This window comes from Macaca fascicularis, chromosome 6 (assembly GCF_037993035.2).
Source record: "Macaca fascicularis isolate 582-1 chromosome 6, T2T-MFA8v1.1".
Taxonomy (NCBI): Eukaryota; Metazoa; Chordata; class Mammalia; order Primates; family Cercopithecidae; genus Macaca; species Macaca fascicularis.
This window is the reverse complement of record NC_088380.1, coordinates 36,547,720-36,567,849: the sequence shown is the minus strand read 5'-3', so window position 1 is coordinate 36,567,849 and position 20,130 is coordinate 36,547,720. Positions and strand designations below refer to the sequence as shown.

Here is a 20,130-nt window from a genome sequence, read left to right as displayed (position 1 = left end):
AGAGTGTCATAATGGAGGTCTGATTTAAGCAGGGTGCTCAGGCAAGACCTCATTAAGAAGGTGAATTTGAGTAAAGACCTGTAAGAGGTGAGGGAGTCGGTCGTGCCACATCTGGTGGAAGAACAGTCCAGGTAGAATAAAGAGTAAGTACAAAGACTCTGAGTTTTAGAAATTACACTTGGCCTACATTTGTTCTGTCATGGTTATTGACTCATTTCAGTTACAGCAAAAATAATATCACAGTTATCTAGGTTAGTGATTCTCAAACTTTAGCATCACCTGCAGAATCACCTGGAGAGCTTATTAAAACGTAATTGCTGGGTCCCACTCTGATTTTCTGATTCAGAAGTTCTGAGGGGATTGGAGGGAAGGAGTCAAGAATTTTCATTTCTAACAAGTTCTCAGAGAAATGCCATCATTGCTGCAGTTGCAGCGATCACACTTTAAGGACGACTGTGTTGGAGGGACAAAAGGAGGCCAGTATAATCAAGTTAGCTTAAGCAGTGAGTGTTAGGAAGTGATTGAGAGATAAGGGAGACACAAGAGGAAAGAGCAGTTAGATAGTCATGTCTGCCCTGGTAAGCTCTTTGGTTTTGACTGTGAGAGAAATGGGAAATATTACATGCCAACTTGAGTTAATTTGATCATTTACATGTTTCAGGTTCTTTTGGGGAGCGGGATGCAGTAAAAGTAAGCTATTCCTCCCAACCTCAATACCATGTTAAAATAAAGAAAATCTTAGGCTAAATTCTTTCAAATTGACAGATATTTACTAAACAAACATTAATTAGCAAACAAGCATAAAAGACTGCATATGATGTCCCAAACTTTTTGTTCCTTAGGTAATCTGATTATATCCTGCCTAAAAGGTTTGCTCAGACAAAACGACATTCTCCAGGCAGTATTCTGTGCAGTCAGCCAGTAACCAAGAATGATCCTGCTCATTAATGGACACTGGGACCTTTCAATATAAAGCTTTGGGCTTCATTCTTAAAAGTACAGGCTACAGGTCTTGCCAGATTCTTCTGTCCAGGTTGTGTAAGACTAGCAAGCGTCCTTAAAATATTTCAGGTAATCCAAGGTCTTGAATGCCATTAATTTCACCAATGAAAATTCATTTCTGATGTTGATGATGCTAAATCTCAAAGGCTTGGATATTGATTGAGATGGAAAGATGACAACCTTGTAATGAGAAGCCTATGGATGTGGGTTTCCTGGTGCTAGCCACCACACCTGAGGTACAAATTCCCCACTAGGTCAATAGATATCACTTCAGGTGGTATAATTTAATCTAACATTCACATACAAATAATGCTATCTTTGCTGGTGTCTTCTAAAGTCAATTACAACTGTGACAACAAGAAGCAGCGCTTTTCTACACTTTTACACAATAAGGCATATGTTAAAAATGATACAGCACTTTGAGGTAAATTCAAGAGGCTGATCCTGTGGGATGAAGGGCCAAGATCCTGGCACACATGTAGCCTGTACACTAGTGTGCTCCACACATGAAGTAAGATCTGGCAAGAGCAAATATTTGAACCCTTATTGATACTCTTTGTTACGGAAGGCCATCTACTGAGGATGCTCTAAACATTTTAGATGATAAGTTCCATTAGGGGACCTACAAAATCACTTTCAAAACTGAGATACTCAGATTTGCCAAGAATTATTCTTCTGTGGTAATGCTGCCTCGGCTGTGTTGTACAAGTTATTTGAGAGCAGAAAAATGGATTCATACCCTAGACCATACCACAGTGCTAACATGTCACTTACAAACAAATCACATTTATGAAGTGCTTGCTACATGCCAGAAACTGTGTTTCAGTACTTTTGATGTATTAGCTGACTTCTTTGTGAAAGTCCCAGGAAGTCTCACAGCTGGGGTCTTCAGCCAAGCTCCTAATCCAAGATCCGGACTCCAGAGACTGCTTTCACTCACGCTCACTGCCTCTTAAGCTGGTATAAAATAGATGTTCAGCTAAGTACCTGAGAAGGGCTTGGATGATGGCTGGCCCTTGAACTCAATTTGTGGTTCAGTTGTTTAGAATAGGTTGCTATTAAATCACTGGTTAATTTATATATGAATTACCAACTACATCCAACTGTCTCCCAAAAGGGTATATTTGACTGAAAAAGAAACAGTTGTAAAAATGCTGATGTACCAGTGCACTCCTAGCAGCTCAGAGCAAGTGGCTTACTGATTAGGCTAGCAGTTTTTGCTTAACTTTAAATAGCTGCATAGCCCCTATGTCCCACACTGCATGAAGTGTGAAAGATAGCAATGTACCATTTTTGGAACCGGACTGACACAGCCTTGGAGAGCAGTTTGGGTTTTTGACAAAATAAAGAGGCAGTAGGCAAAACCTCAAATTAAAAAGGGGCTAAATAATAGTCATTATTATAATTCACTTTTTATTTAAACTGGGACTTTATTTCAAGTGTGGCTCAACTATTACATTAAATCATTAACTTGACTTAAAATTTTAATCAACATTTAGGGAAGGTAAGTTTCACACTGGAGTTGCTTTTTAATGAAGTCTGTTGGCAAATCTAGCAAAATATTCAAAAGACAGGATTTAAAATGCAGTAAATACCTGTATTCATTAAAAAGCTGCATTCGGTGGCTCACGCCTGTAATCCCAGCACTTTGGGAGGCCGAGGCGGGTGGATCACAAGGTCAGGAGATCAAGACCACAGTGAAACCCCGTCTCTACTAAAAATACAAAAAATTAGCCGGGCGCGGTGGCGGGCGCCTGTAGTCCCAGCTACTCAGGAGGCTGAGGCAGGAGAATGGCGTAAACCTGGGAGGCGGAGCTTGCAGTGAGCTGAGATCAGGCCACCGCACTCCAGCCTGGGCGACAGAGCGAGACTCCATCTCAAAAAAAAAAAAAAAAAAAAAAAAAAAAGCTGCATTCCTTCTACCCAGTGATCACATACCTCACACCCTGTGGATGGCAATAAACAAAAGGTCATAGGAATAAGGTCTAGACTTTTAGCAAGGGATGCTGGTGTGAAGGTATTTGATACTAACTAAAGCCACATCAAAAGAACATAAAATATATGTCTGTGAGTTGATTCGGAAGGAGAACAGGGCTTAAAATGGGAAGTGACCTACTTGGGAGGCTGAGGCAGGAGAATCACTTGAATCCGGAGGTAGAGGTTGTGGTGAGCTGAGATCGTGCCATTGCACCCCAGCCTGGGCAACAACAGTGAAACTCCATCTCAAAAAATAAAGGAAGTGAGGAGAGGGAACCCAACCTATATACTCAAACAGGAGAGATAAAGAAGAGATTTTTAAGCATGACCTGTATCATGGCAGGACAGGCTTCAGGTCCTGAAAGAACTCAATGCTAATGAGATTCAAATTCCTTTCCCTCATCAGATTCAGAGAAACTCTCAGACTTGCAGCAACTACAGCTCAATAACATGGTCATTTCTCTGGAGTGGGGCTCCATCTAGATGTAAAAACCATATCTCAGACTTTTATAATGACCTGTTTAAGGAATTGTTCTAATAAAAGGAAGGATATTGCTATCGAAAGAATAAGAGTAAAGTGAGAAGAAAGTCTGTGAATGCTGAAAATGGATTATTTTGGTCTATGATTGACTGTATTAAACTTTACTTGTCTGCAGAGACATGAAGTGGCAGATAAAGATGTGTGTGTGTGTGTGTGTATTTTTATATACAGAGTATAGGCAAGACACATACCAGAACCACAGATTATGAGGTTCTGTTTATTTAACAAGACAAACTTTTGTTATAAAAGCTTCATTTTCAAATACGGATTAAAGTTTTTTTTTTTTGTGTGTGTGTTTTTAACGTTTTTCGTTTTAAAAACTGAGTAAGGTTAAATTAATGTGCTGGGCGTGGTGGCTCATGCCTGTAATCCCAGCACTTTGGAAAGCCGAGGCGGGCGGATCACCTGAGGTCAAGAGTTCAAGACCAGCCTGGACAACATGGTAAAATCCCATCTCTACTAAAAATACAAAAATTAGCCAGGCCTGGTGGCACATGCCTGTAATCCCAGCTACTCAGGAGGCTGAGGCACGAGAATTACTTGAACTCAGGAAGCAGAGGTTGTAGTGAGCCAACTGAGCTAGCCAGGTATCCTCAGGAATACATAAATTAAAAGGATTGTTTTCAGTTTTTCTGGGAATTTTTCAAGTCATATAAATTTTAAAAGTAACAACTTTTCTCTGCTAATTTTTATTAGCCTGGTGAATAAAACGTTTCTGGTCAGTGTACAAATTACTACCTGGCCTTTACTTCCTCCAAACTAGTTCTGATATGGTGCAATAATATATATCCCTGCAGAACCATCTGCCACAGGCATCATGTTATTCCTGCTACCTTTCTATGCCTGAGGGCCAGGAGGGCAGTTCAGCCCTCAAACGCAAGGAGAAGAGGAACAATGGGTCTCCTGGGGGTTCCCTAGAGGAGAATGGGGACCAGTCCCCTCCTGGGTTGGTCGGGCTTTGGATGGCAGCTCAGCTCCTTCTACCTGACTAGACTGCCAAAGCCTTGTTTCCCATGGAATAACATCCACTTATTCCTGTGGAAATGGAGAAACAAGGAGCTTTTTCTTCTATGTGCTCAAAGGCTCAAGACAAAGAGGAATAAGTTTAAAGAAAAGAGTTTTAGAATTGGAAGAAGCTGGAATCAAGCTTCTCCATCCGGCTTGTGTCCTTGGAATCCATGAAGAAATTTAAAAATAGTATGTTTCTTCACCAAAGGGGAAGAGTTTAAATTTATCTGGACTCAATATATGAAGCTATATTTCAGCTGTATTAACTTATTAGCAGTCTTTTTGAAGAGTGATTTAGTTCTTACTGATATATTTTGTGTCAAAAGTACCTCTTTAATGTTAGCAGTAATGAAAAATCTACTAATTATTATTTAAAATTAACTTTAAGAAGATACCATTTTAGACTTGCGCATGTGCCTGCTCAATGTATATTTTCAACATCCCTTGAAACCTAGACTTTGTTCCCCATTCCCTCAGCAAAGCAGAGAGACCCATTTTTAACATATGGAAGCATTTTCACACTGCGAGTTATTCTGAGTGAAAAATATGTGATTTACAAACGCTGTCAAATTAAATATGTATTTCCAAATGGTATCAGGTTGACCAAGCACATCCTAGGACACATTCTGCAACTTTCTGAGCCCTTGGGCCTAAATAATGAAGTAGTGTAGAGAAAGAGCAAACAGTTCTTTCTGTCATTATCAATCCAGAAGTCCCACATTTGCTGCTAATAAGCATATTCAAGTAAAGATTACAAGTAACTTTGTCACAAAAGGACACAATAGTCTTATTTATAGACAAAGTAACACCTTCAAATTATGCAGAAATGGGTGTGCCCTGTCAAAAGTAACACATTCTTCTGAGTTATTGCTGCCAGTGGCCGAAAAGAAATACTTATATGGAGATTTTACATTGCTAGGATCACTATGCCATTTGCCTGCAGACATTCTTGATCAAATCTCTTTAGAGTCAGAATATGCACAAATAATGGCAAGAATAACCGAAGCATCTTGCAGCGTTTTATAGACGGCAAAATTGAAGTGCAGGAAGAGTCACACAATATAGGATCATGTTCCAACCAGGTTTATACAGAACCATGGAAGGCAGGAAAGAGCCATCACAGACCAGGCATGTCACCTTTCAGAAAAGAAGCTGTAAAATAGTCATTTAACTCACAATGGAAGCCAGGAAGGAAGCTAACTTAGCGAAGAAGATTTGGAGTCAGCTCTCATGTGTTACAGTCTCAGACATCTAAGAATTTTCTGTGTGACCTGAGACGACAGGTCCTGTAATTTTAGAGCCTTAGTTCTCTCATGAGCAAAAGGGTTCAATAACTAACTTCTTGAGGATCATATCATGTAATAACAGCACAGCTTACTGAGCATTTCTTACAAGGCAGGCACTGTGCTGAATGTTTTATGTACATGACCTTGCTGAATCGTTACAACTCTGTAAGGGTAGGTCTAATGATCCCCATTTCACAGGTGAGAAAACCTGGGCTCTTGGGGTCAAATGACGTGCTCCAGCTCACACAGTAACTAGAAGAGACAAAATTTTAATCCAGTCTGTTTTTCTCCAAAGCTTAGGTTTTTAAAACCATACCTCTAGTTCCTAGTAGTCATTCTTTTATTTACCAAATATTAATATATTTAAATATGTCTTATAAAGTATGGCACAAATGTAAATTTTTATATTACACCAGTGCATAAAAGAAGCATCCTTGGTGATCAGCCAGATCTAACTTGTCATAGTACTTCTTAAAGTCATATTCAGTTAAACATTTCAAAAGGCAAAAGAGTAAAGACTAGTCATGACAGGTATATGCATTTCATATAGTAGCTATTATCTTTAAGAAGAGAGAAAAAATAATAATTCAAAGATTAATATTCTGACACTAAAACAATAGTAAAATATAATGGAGCATGCTGTGACAGCCATTGAAAAAGATCTATTAAAAAACAAAGAAAGTCCTTATAAAACCATTCTAGTCCCTGATCACCCCCAAATAAATAGCTCACTGCACGTGATGATCATATCTTTGGGGATCAATTACAAAACATTTTCAAAATATACATACAAATTCAGTTTCTTCAGTCATCACTGTATTTGATTGATAGGGTGATTTGCCTGATGTTCTATACGAAGCGATTTAATGAAAATTCTGTTTTTAGGACTCTGTGAACTTCTTCATAAAGACATTAATGAAGTAAACAACTTTAAAAAACGAGAATTTTTTTTTCAATTGAATTATTGCTGCTGCAGATCCCCAGTTTCTTAAACGCAAATGAAATTAAGTCACTGGCTATGGCCCACTACCACATGTGGCTGGATTATAAATGAAGCAGCACAGTTTGGAGTTACGTTTGGGGTGAGAAGTACATTCAACACAAGAGTTTTCTTTTTTTTTTTTTTTTTTTTGAGACGGAGTCACGCTCTGCCGCCCAGGCTGGAGTGCAGTGGCCGGATCTCAGCTCACTGCAAGCTCCACCTCCCGGGTTCACACCATTCTCCTGCCTCAGCCTCCCGAGTAGTTGGGACTACAGGCGCCCGCCACCGCGCCCGGCTAGTTTTTTGTATTTTTTAGTAGAGACGGGGTTTCACCGTGTTAGCCAGGATGGTCTCGATCTCCTGACCTCGTGATCCGCCCGTCTCGGCCTCCCAAAGTGCTGGGATTACAGGCTTGAGCCACCGCGCCCGGCCAACACAAGAGTTTTCAAGGGTTTGGTTCTACTTTCAGAAGGGTAGCAGGTCTGTGTTTGATACAACCTATGAGTCTTCTTGCCTCTTGTTCACATTATATATTTTCTTATCTCTATGTCTTGGTTTTTCAAAATTGTTCAGTGTCTAGATCTAGACCAATGTACAAATCAGTAGAGGAAACAGTTGAGAGTCTTTGGAACTTAAAATGAACGGTTTCCTTGAAGATTATCAGCATGAGAATCAGATGTATTCAGAAAATGAGATGGATTAGACAAAGCTCTGGGTAATAATGGTTGTAATCGGTCATATTGTCAGAGAGTTTTCTCATCTTCTCCAATTTCTTCTTGTGAAATGATTTCCATTCTGAAAAAAACTGCTTTCTTTACCAGCTTGGTATTGATGAGAAAAGAGGAATAACTTTCCTTATTTTTTTTTACATGTTGATTCTTTTTTCTCTAGTGTGTGTTTGTCATAAATGAATATAAACTAAGAAATGTTAGATTTCCTAGAGTTGGCAGTTTATAACTTCATTTCTGATAAAAACTTTAAAGCAGTTAAGAACAAGTACAGTTAAAATTGCAGTTAGATCAAAAGGGGTAAGGGTTCCTACTCTTTTACTTCATATACGCTGGTATAAAGATCTGAACACAAAATTGGTTACATCTTCAACAGGTATGATCAGGGCTGCAATCATTTCAGCAGGATCCATTCATCTTGTGTCTCCAGTTGAGTTAGTGCTTTGTGAATCAGCCTGGAAACTTTCTGTATAAGTTGCCTCTCTTTTCCCCAGAGGCCTGGTTATTTTACCCTGAAATTGGTTCTCATGAAAAGAACCAGAGTGTCCCATTACAGTTAATAATGTCAGGCTGTGGCCCTACCACCTCCTTCTGTAAAGACAGACTTTTTAATCTTTTAGTAAATAGTTTATTGCTTATTTCATTAAAAATTTTTTTTTTTTTACAGATTTCCCCCACATATGGCTAGAAATAAGTAGAAACAAGTACAGAATGTCTCATGCTTGTGGTTCCTTTGTGAATTGGCACAGGTTCCTTCTTCTTCTGGGGCTACAATTTGCCCCTTCTGTAAACTATCTTAAAAGACTTCAATATAGGTTTGGTTTTTCGTTTGTTCTTTTTTAAAAAATCAAGATTGTGATTCAGACTTTCTGTATCTCCTCTTCCTTGGGTTCCATATAGAGATTGAGATCACCTGCTATGATTTGTCTATTTTTTTTTTCTACAGATAATGTCAGTTTTTACATTTGAAACTTCAGATGTTTCAAATTCTTCTTCAGGAATTTTAGAGCTATGGCAAATGTTTTTGATGTAGTTTATGCTTCCGGCTTAAATTTTTGCTTTGCAGCAATGAACATTTTAATCAATATTCAGTCATCTCAACCAGTGACATTTTCCAAAAAAATTTGTCCATGTAAAGAAGTTAGATCTTAGGCATATCATTAAAACAGAAAGCGAACTTTTGCATGTGAGAAGAAATCATTAATTGCTTCAAGCAGAATATCCGAAGGCTAATTTTAATATCAATATCAGTATTGATATTTCAATATCCTTTACCACAGAGACTTCTTTGCAAGTACTTAGGGTAGCCCTTGACTTCACCTTACATTGAATTGTAGTAATTATAGTGTATGGTTTGGATAGTAATTATTTTCACATTAATTGTGAGCATACTCAGAAGATCCCACAGGTTTAGTCATTACTAGTTAGTAGTCACTACTCTACTACTCTAACTAGTGACTACTAGAGTAGTCCAGGAATCTTTACTGCCATTTTCCTAAATTTGATCTCAGTTGACAGAAATCTGAATGTGCTCTAGAGGACTGCTTATCAATATTAGCGTGTCTACAAATCACCTGGGGATCTTATAAAATGTAGCTTCTGACTTAGTAGGGTAGGGTGGAGACTGAGATTCTGCATTTCTAATGAGCTCCCTGTCAATGCTGCTGGTTCGTCTGGACCACACTTGGAGGAGCAAGGATCTCTAAGACTATTTATGGGCCACATCTGAATTTGGAAACTTCCTGATATCAAAAAATAAAAAGAATAAAAAAGATAGGAGAGAAATGAGAAGCAAGCTAGGGGTAAGCATAAGGTAACGAGTGAAAAGAAAAAGAAAGACTTTTGGGGAAGAATGAGGCATTTCCCCCAGAGCTAACAGAGAGTATATGGTTTGGCTGTGTCCCCACCCAAATCTCCTCTTGAATTGTAGCTCCTATAAATCCCATGTGTTGTTCCCAGTGGGAAATTATTGAATCATGGGGACAGTTTCCTTCATGAGTTGTTCTTGTGGTAGTGAATAAGTCTCATGAGATCTGGTGGTTTTATAAAGGGAAACCCCATTCGCTTGGCTCTCAATTCTCTCTTGTCTGCCTGCATGTAAGACGTGCTTCTCACCTTCCACCATGATTGTGAAGCCTCCCCAGCCACGTGGAAATGTGAGTCCATTTCTTTACAAATTATCCAGTCTTGGGTGTGTCTTTATCTACAGCATGAGAACAGACTAATATAGTGAGTCCATATCACATAAGACAGCAGAGAAGGAGGGAAGTGAATCTAACTTTTATTCAGTGTCTCCTATGCAGCCTGTATCCTGACATATTGCTACGTTTATATATGAGTGGATAGATAGATGTCTACATCTGAATATATGGAGAGATGTATGCATACATGGAGGATGGATGACTAGACAGATACAGATAGATATTCTGCTTTGTTTCAAAAGCTTAGAGAAGTTGTAGGTGTTCTTGCATGCATATACTGCTTAAATCCTCATAATAGCTCACACACACACACACACACACACACACACACACACACACACACATATATACAGAGAGAGAGAGAGATGAAAAAGCTGAGGCTCAAGTCCTTTATTTAAAAACACAGCTCTAGGACCATCTAACTTCCAAGCTCTAAAATCCATGCTTTGACAAGCCAGAGAACCAGACACAGTGAAGAATGATGAGAAGACAGGGACATAAGGAAAATACTGGGGACTGGGGTGAGACAGTGCACAAGGAGCAGAAACTAGAGAAGAGGATGTGGAAGAGACATGTGGAAAGGTCCAGGAAGAAAGGGAGAAGAAAATGCAGGGACTGCCAGGGCTACAGTTCAAGTGGATAATTCCAGTCCTGGTAGCAATTAGAGCTGACATATTTGGCAGTGCCTGCCCCTCTGCAGGGGTTTGTTGCCACTTTCTTTCCTGCCAAGATTGTTTACACAACCTTTTTTAGCCCTGGCTAGAGTAGCCTGGTTCTATCCAGCATGGAGAATTTGGTTTCTATTGCAGGAAGTCAGGGACCCCGAACAGAGGGACTGGCTGAAGCCATGGCAGGAGAACATAAATTGTGAAGATTTCATGGACACTTATCACTTCATCAATCCATACTCTTGTGATTTCCTATGCCTGTCTTTACTTTAATCTCTTAATCCTGTCATCTTCGTAAGCTGAGGATGAATGTCGCCTCAGGACCCTGTGATGATTGTGTTAACTGCACAAATTGTTGTAGAGCATGTGCATTTGAACAATATGAAATCTGGGCATCTTAAGAACAGGATAACAGCGATTTTCAGGGAACAAGGGAGATAACTTTAAAGTTTGACAGTCTGTGGGCTGGGCAGAACAGAGCCATATTTCTCTTATTACCAAAAACGGGTAAGATAAATATCACCTGGGGAAAAGAATGCATTCCCAGAAGAGGCCTCTGAATGGCTGCTCTGGGGGTGTCTGCCTTATGCAGATGTAAATAGGGCTGAAACACGCCTTAGTCTCCTTCAGTGCCCCCAGGCTTGCTAGGATTAGGAAATTCCAACCTGGCAAATTCTAGTCAGACTGGTTCTCTGCTCTTGAACCTTGTTTATCAATGACAATGCATGCACAGCTGGACATGGAAGTTTATTAGTGATTCTAGTTTCGCCCTGACCTTGTGATCTCACCCTGACCTCCTGCTTTGTAATCTTTCATCACCCTTGAAGCATGTGATCTCTGTGACCTACACCCTATTCATACATTCCCTCCCTTTTGACAATTGCCAATAAAAACTTGCTGGTTTTACAGCTCAGGGAGCATCACAGAACCTGCCGATATGTGATGTCTCCCTCAGACACCCAGCTTTAAAATTTCTCTCTTTTGTACTCTTTCCCTTTATTTCTCAGACCAGTCAACACTTAGGGAAATAGAAAACAAACTACATGAAATATCAGGGGCTGAATTCCCCCCATAGGTTTCCACCTCTACTACACTACCAACTGGAAAGAAGAGGTGTACTGAAATCTAGGTCGGGGAAGCTGTGTAGCAGAAACTTGGGGACCTCTAGAAACTGCCTGTCCCCCATGCCCACTGGAGTACAATGGAACCAAAGGTACTCCATTCTCAGCAGCTTACTCTATCTTGACATTTTCTTTTGACTCAGTAGATCCTTTCAAATCCCCACCTCTGAGAGGATCCAGTAACAAAATCCTCCAGTTACTTTCCCAGTTGAAATAGGTTTATTTGTCAGAGACTAGGTGTCATTTAAAGATACGGAAATAAAAGGTAGGGACACCTTATAACCCACCCAAAATTGGGGGGGGTATATAGTACATATCAAAATAGAAAAATAAAGTTTATTGTAAACATTGACTGTGATAGTATAATACTTTAAAATCCTGGAGGACAAAGCTATTAAATATATGCATAGTATTCAGTTGAATCCTTTTTTCCCCTATACATACCTATGATACAATTTAATTTTCAAATTAAGCACAGCAAGAGATTAAGAATGATAGTCTAGGACAATTTTAACAATATACTGTAATGTTATGTGAATGTTCTCTCAAAATGTCTGAACTGCAGTTGACCATGTGTAGCTGAAGCCACAGATAACAGCGACAACTGTACTGGATTTTCTTCCTAATGAATTCCTGTCTACAGACTCAGATGAGTGTTTTGAGTAAAGGTGAAGGCCAAGGACTAAAGCAAATGTCTTTCAAAGGTTTAGATGGCATCATAAAAAGCAGATCTTCAGTTATTCTGTGGAAGTTTTGATTGCTTTCTGAACTCAGTGACTCCATCTTACTCACACCTTTATTTCCACATATTTTAATGTGAAGAACAGTTAAGTTCAAGAAGCAAGGTACTGTATGCTTGCTGGGCAGTATACTTCAATAAGAAGTCTATTTTTGGCAAGCAGCATGGGGCTTGTCTTCTACTTCTGGGAATCTGACACTATGGTAGAAAAGAGATTATTTTTTAATTTAGTTTTTATATTTTCAAAGTTACACATATTCATGTGATTTAAGGAATCAAATGGTTTTATGAGGCTTTTCTGGAAAAACAGGAGACTCATCCTTGTCCCCTCCTTTGCTCTCCCTTTTCTTGATCCCCAGAGACAACCGTATCCAACTCTCACCACTGTTTCTTTCAGCATTAACCTCCGTATGTCCACATATCACACTATTTCTTTATTTTTATGTTTAGGCTCCATTAGGCTGCAAAGTCAGTTACCACTTATCCTTCTGCCTCCCAGCTTCCAAAATTTTGTTGCTATTATTTCTCTTCATTTTTCCTTGTATTTGTGGTGGCTCCCTCTTCCTCCCCGACACAAAAAAAGCCTTATTATTTTGTGATTTCTGATTTAAGCAGGGAGTTGAAGTTCACGTGTATGGTCAATCAACTTTGACAAAGCTGAAAGTCCTGTTTCATACTGATTTTTCCTTAGCATAGTGCTGGATTATGTCACATATCATACATTTGGGACTAATTTGTGCCAGTAGAGCCATACAGGATAATATATCAGTACGATGCATTGAAGTTAAATCAATGGTTTTGGAGGCAGGAGGCCTAGATTTAATTAAAGGTGGTTGCCACTTACTAATGGTATGCATTTAGCGAGGCACTAAACCAAGCCTTAGTTTCCTCATCTGTAAGTGGCAGAAACCATATTTAATCCACAGAATGATTAAAATAATTTAGACCAGATGATGGATAAAAGCACTTGGCCCACAATGTACCCTCCTTGTGGAGCAGAATTACAAGTGAACTGAGATTGAATTAATAGATAGTACTTCGTGTTCTTTCTTATAACAGGTACTCAATACAATATTTGTGAGGTGAATGAATGTCTTCTCTTAATGAAGTATTTCAGAAAAAAACAACATTGAATATTGAGATTCATTAAATGCTACATGAATCTCAAAACAAGCAAAATAGCAAAATTAACCTTTACGTTTTAAAGTCTTTCTAATCCCCTCATTTTCTTTCATTGCCACAGAAGACTGTATTTTAAACTTTTAATTATTCGATTTCTCTTAAAAAAAAAAGTCATGGATGCACGATTTTAAAGAAAGAAAAGAGCAGCCTCATCAGCTCTTTTCTAGAACTTAGACTAGCCTCTTAGTTAGATTCCTCATTTCCTCTCCCTTAGTCCCTTCCCCCCAATACCCTTTCATCACCGCGGAAGGGGTGATCTTTAAAAGAAAAAATTCCTATCAGAGCAAATCACTCCCCCGCTTAAAATCCCTCTTTGACATCCCATTTTTCTTGGAATAAAAACAGAACTCCCTGGCAGAACCTACAAAGCCTTGCAAAGCTCCAGCCTCATCTCCAGTCCTGTTTTGTAACCCTTGCCCACTGTTTTCTTAGGGTATCAGCTACACTGGTTCCTTTCACTATTGAAATGTGGCAAGCTCCAGCCTTCCTCAGAGACTTTCCTCTTGCTTTTCCCTCTGCTTGGAATGTCCTTCTTCAGTGTTTGCCTGGCTAACTTCTACTCATCCCACAAGTCTGCCTAAATATCACCTCTCCTGGAAACCTTACCCTGACCCCAGAAACTAAGATTCTCTTGTTGGTTACTTGTTGAGAGCCTGGTACTTCCCTTTTATAATGCTTACCCCGGTTGAACTTCAATAATTGTGTAATTAATTACTTAGTTCTGCTTCTCCTCCTCAGTGTAAGCTCTATAAAAGGCAGGGACTACATCTGTTTTCTTTACTGCTTTATCCATGTTAAAGGAAAAAGTTTAGACAAATTAAATTTATTAGAGTTTAATTGAGCAAAGAACAATTTGCGAATCAGGCAGCCCCCAAACCATAATGGGTTGAGAGAGACTCCAGTGCTGCCATGTGGTCAGAAAAAGGAAACAGAAAAAGGAAAGTGACCTGCAGAAAATGGAAGTGAGATACAGAAACAGCTGGATTGGTTACAGCTGGTTTTTGCTTTGCTTTATTTGAAGAGTTGGCCTCCTGTGATTGGCCGAAACTCAGCGATTGGTAGAGGAGTAAGTTCCAGTCTGTTTACACATCCAGTTCACTACGAACAAAGAAATCTTTAGGCAGAATTTATAAGGCGGTAGCTTTAGGCTAAACTTAATTTAACATCCACAATACCATGCAAAATGTCTTGTACATAGTCATTTCTCAATACATATTTGTTGAATAAAAGGATTAATGACTATAGTAGAAAGGAAAAAAGGCTACATTTTAAATATATAATTTTAAGGACCCTGTTTTTATTTTCAGATTCTCCTGCTGGGTCAGGTAAACAAATCTGCTGTAGACCCAATGGCTTGACAAATGCTTACTTTTGACTCAGTCTTTGGAGCTAAGAGAATTGTTTGGGAGAAGGGGGGAGAACCTAGGGGGAAGAAGTATGAAGGTTATCTCTTTGCTAACCAAGTTCTGGGCAGTGTCAAGAAGGGAAGGTGATTGTGCTGCCACTAATGCACCTTCAGTTAGACCATGTGTCCCTAGCTTCCAGCACAGTGCTTGCATAAAAAAGATGCTCAATAAATATGTGTTGAATTAATGGATAAAGGTGGCCTTTTTACTTCGCCATATGCCCACCAAGCTGCAAGCACGCTTTGTGACTTCCTCTTTAATGCTGCCATTGAAGATCACTTTTGCACGTTTTTAGCTGTATGTTTTGACAGAGGGAAAGTCAATATATTATTTGTGTAGGCTCAGGTCAAGTCATGCTGTTTAGGGATGATTGTCCTAAGCCCAGTTTGGAAGAGCCCCATTTATTATTCTAATTCATAAATACTCCACTACACATTCACAAAAAGTATTTCTTTTCAAAATCTCTGCAAATCTCACTGCTTAAATCTAATGTAATTTCTGGAAAAGGAGCTCATTTTGAAAAACAACAAAGAATTGAGTTATAGTTTCATATGAATGGCAATGCCAAAGTATTAGTGAAGATTTTCTGCTGGGGATCACTTGGCTCCAAGTGAAGACAGCATGGTAAGTGCTTGCATAAAAAAACTAAACAAGGCCGGGCGCGGTGGCTCACGCCTGTAATCCCAGCACTTTGGGAGGCTGAGGCGGGTGGATCACCTGAGGTCAGGAGGTCGAGACCAGTGTGGCCAACATGGTGAAACCTCATCTCTACTAAAAATACAAAAAATTAGGTAGGTGTAGTGACACATGCCTGTAATCCCAGCTACTCAGGAGGCTGAGGCAGGAGAATCGCTTCAATCTAGGAAGTGGAGGTTGTAGTGAGCCAAGATTGTGCCATTAGCCATTACACTTCAGCCTGGGCAACAAGAGCAAGACTCCATCTCACACACACACACCAAAAAACAAAACAAAACAAAACAAAAAAAACAAAAAACACCCACTAAACAGTTTTATTTCACTGGACTGGGAAGAGGTATCCAAGTTCACATGGCTCTAGGAGATTCACAAAGGGTGTTTGCAGACTTTATGACACTCTTAAAAGATTGTGATGAAATGGGGAATCCCTTTCTGGCATTTAAATGCTGTATATGTCTAGCAGTTTCTTGAAATTTGTCAGCTAGAGCTTTATTTATTCAGCTCAGGGATAGCAAATTACCTCAGTGCATGCCAAGACAATACACTGCTAATGGCTGCTATAATGAGAAAAGTTCTGAGGTCTTACTTGGTCTCATCCAGAATGTGTTGTCATCACTTAGCAATGATAGCTATGAGTTTTAGAATGGGGATTGGTGGAATGCCAGATATCCTTTCTTTAAGGCTTTTTTTGTTTGGTTTTGTTAAAATTTAAATCTAAAAGTCTCATTTAATCTTCACATAAACTCTATGAGGTAAGTACTGCTATAATCTCGATTTTTTTTTTTCAGATGAGAAACTAAGGTAAAGATACATTGTTTCCCAAAGTATTTAGTCAATTAGTGATGGAACTTATATTTGAACACATGCTTATCCAAACTAACTCCAGAGCCCAGGCTCTTAACTGCCACATAATATTTCTTAAGAATTCTGAAGCATTCATATTTAAAGGTGTTAACACTTATGCATACCCTAGAATGAATTTCTCTCTATTGTCTTATCTAAAATAAGAAAATACAAAATATTAATAAGGCTGGCAAGGTTAAAAACAAACTTTACCTACTTTATAACACTGTGTAAGACTAATTTTTTATCTAAATATCAAAAATAAAGTTTGGTATATGACTACTCTAGTGAAGGAAATATGAATTATTTCTGGATATTTTAAGGTTGTAATGCAATGCATGTATATCATTTATACCTCCACATCTAACCTAAGTGGAAGTACTACTCCTAGATTAGATTTTTCACTCATTGAAACTTTTTATTCTTAAAGTAATGGTGTTAATCACCATGCCCTGATGAGATTCTAAAGGTACATAATTATATTTTGCTTTCCTTAAACACTTAAAGCATGTTCTTTTAATGGGATTACCTATTTATGGAAAGATACTGCTATCATTTCCCCCAAGTATTTATTTCTGTAATTAACTGTTAAATTATTTATAAATGTGCAATTTATAGTATCCACATAAAGTAGCTTGGCTTTTAACCAAATGCAGAGAAAACAAAAAACAAAAAAAAGTCTTCAAATAGTTTTAGATGGTGTAAGAAATGTCAGAGCATGCTTTTATTGCCTGTTTTTTTTTTTTTTTTCACAGAAAAATCTGTCATTGCTCAACCAATATTTGTTTTTGAAAAGGGAGAACATACTTTTAAGGTAAGATTGTCTATTTCTTTGTTTAATTTTACTTTGACAAGGATAATTATATTTCAGGAAGCTAGTTATCCTGAAAGATATCACTGCTGCTTAGGTTTATGCTGTTCTTTACCAGCAGAGTAGTGCCTCCAGATTATTGATATAGTCAGGATTTACAAACATCAGTTTGGCTGGAATGTGAAGCCAGAGACCTTGTCTTGGAGCTATGGATAACATACTGTTTCATTATAGTAATATCTTTATTTGGAGTAACTTGAAAACGGGAGGAGCTGAAAGAGATTAGGAGGGCTATAGCTCCTCATATGAGTCCTCACCACTGACCTAGCCTAAAATCAGGTAAAAAAATAAATTCTAAACTACGATATTTTATTTTAAAGGGACCTTTTGAACTCTGCCTGTTTTTTTGGCATCATACTAAAATCATCCGTTTTGAAAGACCAACAGTAAGATTAGTTGCTGGGCGTGATGGCTTGCGCCTGTTATCCCTGCACACTGCTAGGTCACAGTGGGAGGACTGTTTGAAGCCTGTGGTTTGAGGTCAGCCTGATCAATAAAGCAATACTCCATCTCTACAAAAAAAATAAAAAGAAATTAGTCAGGCATGGTGACATGTGCCTGTAGTAAGTCCTAGCTACTTGGGAGCCTGAGACTAGAGGATAGCTTGAGCCTAGGAGTTAGAGGTTGCAGTGAGCTATGATGGCACTGCTGGCACTGAAGCCTGGGTGACAGAACAAGACCTCATCTCTAAACAAACAAAAAGCCCCACTAGATTCTCACTTTACCTTATTTCTTGGTATTCATTCTTATCCATGCAGGTAATTTAACCTACTACCCACAAAAACACTAAATGTAAGAAACACTCAACCTCCAAGCCCTTGTTTAAAAAACATTCCTGGGCCCCACCCAAGAACAACCACTTCAGAATCTTGAGAATAGGTGCCTCAAAATCTACATTTTTAAACGAACTTTCACAAGTGAATCTGCAGTCATTGAACTATAAAACTACTGGACTAGACTTTTGGTTTTTCTTGACTATGTGCCTAACAAATGAAGGTGAACTGCTTTGTCCTGGCCAGGCTAATTAGCCCTGGTTTCTGAGAATTCTGTAAAGTGGCAGGGTGGAAATCTGATGTACTAGGTTGGTGCAAAACTAATTGCGATTTTTGCCATTACTTTTAATTGCCAAAACTGCAGTAACTTTTGCACCAACATGATACAAAGGCAAATACTCAGCTCTCCTCAGTGGTTTTGTTTCCTTTCAGAGACCTGCAGAAGACACCCTGTATGAAGTAGCAGAACCAGGTAATGATTTTCATCCTGTATTCCAAAATCAATCTTCATACAAACAAAATTAGCAGACACAAGTATTTTGGATGTGGCACAGACTCTGTGAAAGTTAATGTTTTTTCTTTTTTTTTTTTTTTTGAGACAGAGTCTCGCTCTGTCACCCGGGCTGGAGTGCAGTGGCCGGATCTCAGCTCACTGCAAATGCCGGGTTTACACCATTCTCCTGCCTCAGCCTCCTGAGTAGCTGGGACTACAGGCGCCCGCCACCTCGCCCGGCTAGTTTTTTGTATTTTTTAGTAGAGACGGGGTTTCACCGTGTTAGCCAGGACGGTCTCAATCTCCTGACCTCGTGATCCGCCTGTCTCGGCCTCCCAAAGTGCTGGGATTACAGGCTTGAGCCACCGCGCCTGGCCTGTTTTTTCTTTTTTTAAATATGCCAGTAGATTCACTTTTGTTTTGAAATATGATATATAGGTCCCTGAGAACACTGATGTTAGTGACTAAAATTCACTGTGCTCCACTCCCTGCCCCTCAGCCTATCAAAAACATTCTCTGTAGACCTCAAAATGCATATACAAATTATTGCTGACACCAGTCATTTCTAATTGTTTCATACTAGCATGATATGCCTATAGGTTTATAATCAATCAGCAACCTATTAACCCCAATATTTAAAATAATATAAGGGTTAATGTGTTATCAAATGATGATCTGTGTAGACAAAAGAAAATTCTGTTTATCCTACCCTACCATGAGTTGAGGATACTTTGTTATTGCAAGTAATTTTAGCCTTCCCATTGCTTTTCTTGCAGAATGTAATGGTTTTTCAAGAAAGCGTGTACGGTCTTCATCTTTTACTTTTCATATTACAGATTCTCAGTCCCAGGGAGGTATGTATAGCCTTGACTGTTGACTATTCACTGTTATGTTTATTCTGAATGCAAAATTACTGAGAAACTTTTCAAAAGAGTAATGTTAAAAGCTTATCAACTGAATAGTGTTTACAATATATTGTTATGTGAAAACAACAAGCTATATAATGGTACAGTGAGTCAGTATTTAAACATTCCATTTATCAGCATTGGAAAAAATACCAAAAGGACATAAGCCACAATGATAGCAGTGGTTATCTTAAGTAGAGGACTTGCAGGTGATTTGGTCTCCTCCCCATCCCCCATGCCTTTGTATTTTGCTATGTTTCCAGAGTTTCTGCATTGAGCACGTATTAGCTTTGTAAGTAGGGGAAAAGGCCATTTTTAAAGTAACCATTGGGTGGGTGCGGTGGCTCACATGTGCAATCCCAGCACTTTTGAAGGCCGAGGTGGGCAGATCACGAGGTCAGGAGTTTGAGACCAGCCTGGCCAACACAGTGAAACCCTGTCTCTACTAAAAATACACACACACAAAAAAAATTAGCTGGGCATCGTGGCAGGTGCCTGTAGTCCCAGCTACTTGGGAAGTTGAGGCAGGACAATCTCTTGAACCTGGGAGGTGGAGGTTGCAGTGAGCCGAGATTGTGCCACAGCACTCCAGGTGGGTTGACAGCATGAGACTCCCTCTAAAAAAAAAAAAAAGAAAAAAGAAAGCAACCACCTATTTAAATAAACGGATGCCTACCCTTTGAAAATAATTTTATCATACACTGTGTT

The 20,130-nt window shown here is 39.0% G+C and overlaps 1 protein-coding gene across 2 annotated transcripts in view; it reads left to right on the top strand.

Annotated features, from left to right (window-relative positions):
• RANBP3L (RAN binding protein 3 like) overlaps nucleotides 1–20,130 on the top strand; it is a 51,444-nt gene that overhangs the window by 11,696 nt on the left and 19,618 nt on the right. Inside the window, exons 2-4 of one of the 2 annotated variants that reach the window (XM_045393618.3) lie at nucleotides 17,136–17,194; nucleotides 18,457–18,496; nucleotides 19,354–19,371. In XM_045393618.3, the coding sequence (XP_045249553.2) occupies nucleotides 17,136–17,194; nucleotides 18,457–18,496; nucleotides 19,354–19,371 (117 nt within the window). Of the gene's footprint in view, nucleotides 1–17,135; nucleotides 17,195–18,456; nucleotides 18,497–19,293; nucleotides 19,372–20,130 lie in introns of both variants that reach the window. The other variant, XM_005556727.5, reaches the window with a different exon arrangement.